The following is a 7,609-nucleotide window of genomic DNA, read 5'->3' as shown; positions in this document are numbered from 1 at the left end:
TCAACATCCAAAGTGGCACAGATAAAATATTCTTGAATTGAAATGTCTGCATCCAACGTCTCAACCATGTTAGTTTGACAACGAATTTGGGTAAATGTAGTTAAACAGTTTTTTAGTTATGTAACGGTAGTTATTCACATGAATATATCGAGTGCTCATGTAGATGTAAATTCATTCTTGAATAAAGCAAATAAACATTCAGTTTCATATTTCTTGGTCTTCTCCCATTTTTCTTGCTATTCTTTCTTCAATCTCTGCCATTATTTCAGCAAGCTTTGTGAATATGTCTGCACAATTTTCTCGTGTATGGACCTTTTTAAGAGCTACTTTTCCGCCATCGATCACATGTCTCAGAAAATGATACCTTACATCAATGTGCTTGGTTCTGCTATGATAGGCAGGGTTTGTAGCCAAGTGAATAGCGCTTTGACTGTCACAAAGTACATTCACTTTCTCTTGCATCCTTCCAATCTCATCGAGCAAACCCTTTAACCAGATTGCTTCTTTACTGGCATCTGAAGCAGCTATATATTCAGCTTCGGTAGTGGACAGCGCAACTGTTTCTTGAAGCTTTGACATCCAACTAATTGCTCCACCTGCAAGAGTAAAAACATAACCTGTAGTAGATCTTCTTTTGTCCAAATCACTTGCATAGTCAGCATCTACATAATCGCAAACTGATCCTTCACTACCATTAAAGACGATGCAATGGTCACTTGTGCCTCTTAGATATCGAAGCACCCATTTCACTGCTTGCCAATGTTCTTTACCTGGATTTGCCATGAACCTGCTGACAACTCCAACTGCATGTGAAATGTCAGGTCTTGTAGATACCATCGCATACATTAAGTTGCCTACAGCGTTTGCATATGGTACATGAGACATATACTGCTTTTCTTCATCAGCTCTAGGACTCAAAACCGAAGAAAGCTTAAAATGGGAAGCTAGGGGAACATTAACAGGTTTCACATTATTCATAGAGAACTTTTCAAGTACCTTCTCCACATACTTCTGCTGTGATAACCAAAGCTTACCATTTTTCTTGTCTCTGTGTATCTCCATGCCCAAGATATGTTTTGCTGCTCCAAGATCCTTCATATCAAACGCCCTAGAGAGTTGAGCCTTTAACCTGTTGATCTCTTCCATGCTTTTGTTTGCAATAAGCATATCGTCAACATACAAAGCTAAGATAATGAATATGCCATTGAAACTTTTGAAGTACACACAATGATCATACTCACTTCTTATAAAGTCCTGGCTCACCATGAAGGAATCAAACTTCTTGTACCATTGTCTGGGAGACTGCCTCAAACCATACAATGATTTCCTGAGCTTGCAAACTAATCTTCTGCTGCGACCTTGTACAAAACCTTCTGGTTGTTCCATATATATCTCTTCGTTCAAATCACCATGTAGAAAAGCTGTTTTAACATCTAACTTTTCTAACTCAAGATTAAGCAACGCAGTTAGTGCCAACACAGTACATATAGAAACAAGTTTTACAACTGGAGAAAAAATCTCATGAAAGTCTATACCTTCAACCTGAGAATACCCTTTTGCTACCAGTCTCACCTTATATCTTTCGATACTACCATCAACTTTCCGTTTCAGCTTGAAGACCCATTTACATCCAACACCACTTCTCCCTTGAGGAAGCTCTACAAGATCCCAGGTATTGTTCTTGGCTAAGGAGTCCATTTCTTCTTCCATAGCCTTTTTCCATTTCTCGCTATCTGTATCATCTATCGCTTCCTGATAACAAGACGGTTCCCCATCTTCAGTAACCAAAGCAAAAGATGAAGCAGAATCTTCATACCTTTTGGGAGTTTTCCTTTCCCTTGTAGACCTTCTCAGAGTGACTGGTTGTTGAACTGGTTCAGAAACTTGCACTGGTTCAGAAGCTTCAACGGCTTCCTTTGTGTCTTCAACACCTTTGTCTCCAGAAGTCTCTCCTTCCTTTCGACTGTCACCGAAAGATCTAGCCTCCAACTAAACTCGTTGACTCGGCGATACCTGTTCCTGTTCCATTCTTTCAACATTTGATTTTAACAAAGAGGATTCATCAAATGTTACATCTCTACTAATGACTATCTTCCGCAATGTAGGATCCCACAACCTATATCCTTTCACTGCATAGTCATACCCAACAAAGACATAACATTTTGACTTTGGATCTAATTTTGAACGCTGATTTTTCGGAATAAGAGAATAAGCATCACAGCCAAATATCCTCAAATGAGAATAGTCACAAGACTGACCTGTCCAAACTTCTTCAGGAATTTTACAATCAATTGCTACTGAAGGTGATCTGTTAACTAAATAACAAGCAGTAGATACTGCTTCTGCTCACAACTCCTTTTGCAAGTTAGCATTGCTGATCATGCTTCTAGCTCTTTCCATAAGAGTCTGATTCATACGCTCAGCAACACCATTTTGTTGAGGAGTAGAAACAGCAGTTTTGTGTCTAACAATGCCCTCATCCTTACAGTATTGTTCAAACTCAACAGAAGTGAACTCACCACCATTGTCAGTTCTTAGATATTTAATAGATTTGCCTGTTCTTTTCTCTACCATTACTTTAAATTGTTTAAAGACATTGAATACATCAGCTTTCCTTTTTAGCATATAGACCCAAACTCTACGAGAGTAATCATCAATGAACGTTAAAAAATACAATGCACCTCCATATGACATAACAGGGGAAGGCCCCCACAAATCAGAATGAATGTAGTCTAAAACATCTTTACTATTATGATTGCCAACTTTAAATCTCTGTTTACACTGTTTTCCATACACACAATGTTTACAGAAATCTAAATTCAAGGATTTCAGACCAGGAAGAGATTTACGTTTCATCAGTATGTGAAGACCTTTCTCGCTCATATGACCCAAACGCTGATGCCACAGACGAGTACCTGCTTCCTCCTTTTCTGACGCAACCACTGCTTCACCGACCTGAGTACTTCCTTTTAACCTGTCAAGATTTCCGACCTTTTCTGCCTTCATAACCATAAGAGCACCTTTGAAGACCTTCAAGACGCCATCCTGACCTGTAAACTTATAACCATCTGAATCCAACACTCCCAAAGAGATTAAATTTTTCTTCAAATCAGGTACATGTCTAACACTAGTTAATGTCCTAACTGTGTTATCATACATCTTAATCCTGATATCTCCCATCCCAACAGTCTGACATGACATATTGTTACCCATAAACACAGAACTACCGTTTACATTTTCATACGAAGTAAACCAATTTCTATGTGGGCACATATGATGCGAAGCACCAGAGTCTAACAGCTTGCTATCAAAACTCTGAGAGACATTACATTCAGGTGAAGTTTCATCTATCATACACAATTCTTCAGCAGATAAAACTTCGTCTACCATACCTGAATCAGCCTGATTCGCTTCGTTCTTCAGGTTTTCGGATTCCTTCCGTTTCCAACAGTCCTTCTTCAAGTGTCCAACTTTACCGCAGTTCCAACATTTTACCTTACACTTCTTGCCCTTCGATTTCGACCTGGAAGATCCCCTTGGTTTGTCTCCTCTTTCCTTTGAGCGTCCTCTAGCGACCATGGATTCTGATGCAGTTGTATCAGTGCTGGATTTCCTTCGTACTTCTTCAGACAGAAGAGCTCCCACGACTGATTCAAACTTCAAAGAATCAGCAGAGCTGAAGCTGATTGAGGTTACGAAGTGATCCCATGATTCAGGCAGAGAACACAACAAGGTTATGGCTTTATCTTCTTCTTGTATTTTGACTTCCATATCTGTTAATTGACAAATTAGTGTATTAAAAACATTCAAATGTTCTGCAACGCTTGAACCTTCTTTCATTCGAAGACTGTATAATTGTCGTTTCAGATAAATTCTGTTGGTTAATGATTTTGTCATATAAAGGTTTTCAAGTTTTTCCCACAAACCTGACGCCGTAGTCTCTTCAACAATGTTGAAGAGAACTTCATCTGCTAGACATAACCAGATGGTACTGAGAGCTCGGGCATCCAAGTCCTCCCAGTCTGTAGTAGTCATGGTTGCAGGTTTCTTAGTTACTCCATCTAATGCCTTGTGCAACCCTTGTTGCACAAGCAGATCCTTAACCTTCAGTTTCCAAAGAGCAAAATTGCTCTTTCCGGTGAATTTCTCCACCTCGAATCTTGCATTCGACATCTTGGCCATTTTTCCTCCTTCCTAGGGTTTCAGGCTTTCAAAAAAAAATAACTTCCCCAATTCAAACAGAAAGACTAGTTTCAAATCCTTTGTTTCTTGCAAACCCTTTTGTTTTTCTAGTTTCAAAACATTCTTGCAAATCTCTTGCAAACTTTTCCTTCTACAATATTTGTAAAAACAACACTCTTTTCAATCTCTGTTGTCTTCAAAAAAAAAAAAAAAAAATTCTGAACAACCTTTTCAATCTGCTGTTCTACAATACTGCTGCCAAAAAAAAAAATTCAACCTTTTCAATCTGCTGTTCTACAATACTGCTGTCTTAAAAAAATTTCAACCTTTTCAATCTGCTGCTGTCTTTTAAAAAATTTCTGCAAACCCTTCCTTTTTTTTCAATATTTTTATAAAAACCACAACTTGACTTGATTTCAAACTTAAAAAAAAAAATCTGCTGAAAAAAAACAAGTCTGGAAACTCCGATCAATACCCGGATTTCACGCTCTGTCACAAATCCTCTGCAACTTTATGCAGGCCAGCAGGCAGATAACGCAGGCTCTCCTTTAAAAAAAAAAAAAATACGCAGCAGTCTGGCTCTTCTGGCTCTTCACGCAGGGACAGCACGTCTACATGGTCTTTAAAAAAACGCCTCACGCTACACAGCAATTTCCCAAGCCTCACGCTACACAGCAATTTCCCAAGCCTCACGTCTCCTTCACTGGACAGTTCCCAAGCCTCACGTCTCCTTCACTGGACAGCCTCACGCACAGCAGCAATTTCCCTCACGCTTCACCACAGCCTCACGTCTCCTTCACTGGACAGCCTCACGCACAGCAGCACCTCACGTTTCCTTCACTGGACAGCCTCACGCACAGCACAGCCTCACGCCCAGGTTTTGGACTCACGGCTCTGATACCACAAATGAAGGAAAAAACCAGAGAAACAGCAAGACAAGAAAACAGAATGCTAAAACTGAATTGGATCGAACTGTTTTATTTAACAATGAGTTTTACACTGCTTTACATATCATGGGCAAACGATAGTTTTATAGTTTACATAACTGATTAATCGTTACACACTTATTCGTTACAAACAACTCACTTATTCGTTACAAACAACTGTCTATACCTAACTGACTAAATCGTTGTCAAACTAACAAACCACATGCTCCATAATCTTCCCCCAGGTGATAGTCAAATGACATGGCCCCGGAGTAAATATATCGATCCACCCCAACTGACAATATGGATCCTCCAATGTCCACCACAACCTTGGGATCAACAAAAAAATACCCCTTCCAAAGTAAACCATAAATGCCAAGAGGTATGGTGCCAGCCACCTATGTCTTATGTGATTGGCCATTAGGCTAAAATATTGCTTCATATAACACCTTGAGAAGATGTCGTAGTCATAATCTTCAATAGGGATTTTTGTAAATCCAGGTTATAGTTGTCAAACTTCAAGATTTTGGATGCCATGTAGGTTTTTGATGGTGTTGAATCCATTTCCACCATCAAAAACAAGATTCAAACACTGCTAAGTCAATATTTTTTGAAACTTTTTTGCCAAAATTCTGACCACTTTTGTCAGTCAGAGAAATTCCTGCACCGCTGTAGACGACGCCCGAGATGATAGTCAAGACAAGTATGTCGTCGTTCCCAAAAGGAAGTGTCTCGAATTATATAAAACATTACCTCTAAGGCCGATCCTCTGACATGGAGAGAATAAGATCCACCATAAAATAATAAATACACACCAACCAGTAATAAAGAAATCCGGGAGGAAATAAAAAAACACAGTGCCAGATAATTTAAAATTTTCCGATCTCCCGAAGAATTACTTAGAGCGATCCTCTTATTGATAATTTTCATTAACAATGATTTAATAACAAAACCCTCATAACATATACTAAACCCACCGTTGCCATTTTTGTGTGTCAAAATATTCCAAATAAACCTAAATTTGTTTTTTAAATGAAATTGCATATATTTTATTAAAAGTGAAAATCTCTTTCCATGAGTAATTAAGACTTTAACCACATATTTATATTGGACAAATCAAGATATCAGTTAGGATCTATGTTCTTCATAAAAACTGTGCATATGGTACAACGGGGACCAAATCAGATCACTGCGGTTCGAATCCCGCTGTTTGGCCCTTTCAATGGGCTATTGTAGCTGGTGTTATAAACAGGGGAAGGTACTAACTTGAATGTACACTAATCTTTCGAAGGAGGGGAACTCATGGAAATTGGTACGAGTCAAGCGACTTCGACGATCGTATCGAGCTTCGCTCTCCATTGTTTTCTGGGAGACCCAAACTGCGACCGCGCAGACTTTATGTTATTACTGCCACACCCAGATAATGAATTCAACTGCTCCGATCTCAATTTCATTTTTTCTTCTTCTGCACCTGCGGATCTCTCTCCAATTTGTGGGTCTGTATAGAGGTTGGGCTGGATATAATCTCCGACCCCATATTTGGTACAGATATGTTTCAGTGCAGAATGGGCCTTGTAAAGCAAACAAGCCATATCCGACTCCGAAACCACAAACTGTAGCTTCTTTTGTGGAAGTAGAAAGTAGATTTGACCAACCTCTAACTCCTCGCAGGGAAGAAGCTCCGACATCTTCTGGCCAATGTAAAGGCCATCGGAGTTACAAATAAAATGGCCCGGACTTTCTGTCAAGATCTGTTGGACCTTAACAGGGCGAGAAAATTGGGAATAGCTGCCGTCCATCAATATAACGATGGCCGCAGGTGCTCCTCCACGTCCTCCCAATGCTGCGTAAGAAATCACTGCAGATGACATGCAGATTCCCATCTTTACAAACTTTCAATGTTATGGCAACCTTACTTGATCAATATCGATCTCTCTCAGCGAGAAATCTGCATATACGAATGGCTCTTTATCTCTCTTGTAAATGATGAGGAGGAAGAGAGGAATGGAGAGAATATATAAAGAGGAAATTACAAGATATTGTAACAATAAACTTGATCCAAAAAAATGACAATTGCAGGTTTGATGAGCTGTCTGATAATAAAGTAATCACAGTTGCTTCAGGCAGCGCTCAAGTATGAAAATATATTTTATGTAAAGGCAAGCTAAGGGCAGCTTCTGCTGTGTTCCTAGAAAATGCAGGGATGGTTGGGGATATAAATGTTATTTGGAACATAAGGAATTGAGGCATGAGGCGAGAGACATGGAAGCAGTATCTAACACAACTTGGATATCATGAGATTGTGTCACCGAGTGTGTCGGGTATCAAAACAGGCGCAAGCTGGCAAAGGTGCAGAAGTTGGGTGATAATGCATAGGATTTGATAGAAAAATATAGCGTACAAATTGTTCAGTTAAGCACGCAGGCCGGCATCGGTACTGAGAATCCAGGCAGCCCAAATTCTAAAATGCTACGTTACTACTTTCATTTTCTATGAGAGTA

At 39.4% G+C, this 7,609-nt stretch overlaps 1 protein-coding gene across 1 annotated transcript; it reads right to left on the bottom strand.

Annotated features, from left to right (window-relative positions):
* Positions 1-6,427: 6,427 nt before the first annotated feature.
* LOC149198350 (uncharacterized) lies at positions 6,428-6,991 on the bottom strand. The gene has a single exon (XM_089409021.1). It carries the CDS (start codon positions 6,989-6,991, stop codon positions 6,428-6,430), a length of 564 nt encoding a protein of 187 aa, XP_089265147.1.
* Positions 6,992-7,609: the final 618 nt, after the last annotated feature.

Source organism: Pinus tabuliformis, chromosome 2_2 (assembly GCF_031772625.1).
Source record: "Pinus tabuliformis cultivar Carrire ecotype Pingquan chromosome 2_2, CPIR1, whole genome shotgun sequence".
Lineage (NCBI taxonomy): Eukaryota > Viridiplantae > Streptophyta > Pinopsida > Pinales > Pinaceae > Pinus > Pinus tabuliformis.
The sequence above is the reverse complement of the archived record's forward strand: the minus strand, read 5'-3'. Positions and strand labels throughout refer to the sequence as shown.

Coding starts and splice junctions, on each gene's coding strand:
- LOC149198350 (XM_089409021.1), bottom strand. CDS start 6,991: ATGGGAATCTGCATGTCATCTGCAGTGATTTCTTACGCAGCATTGGGA.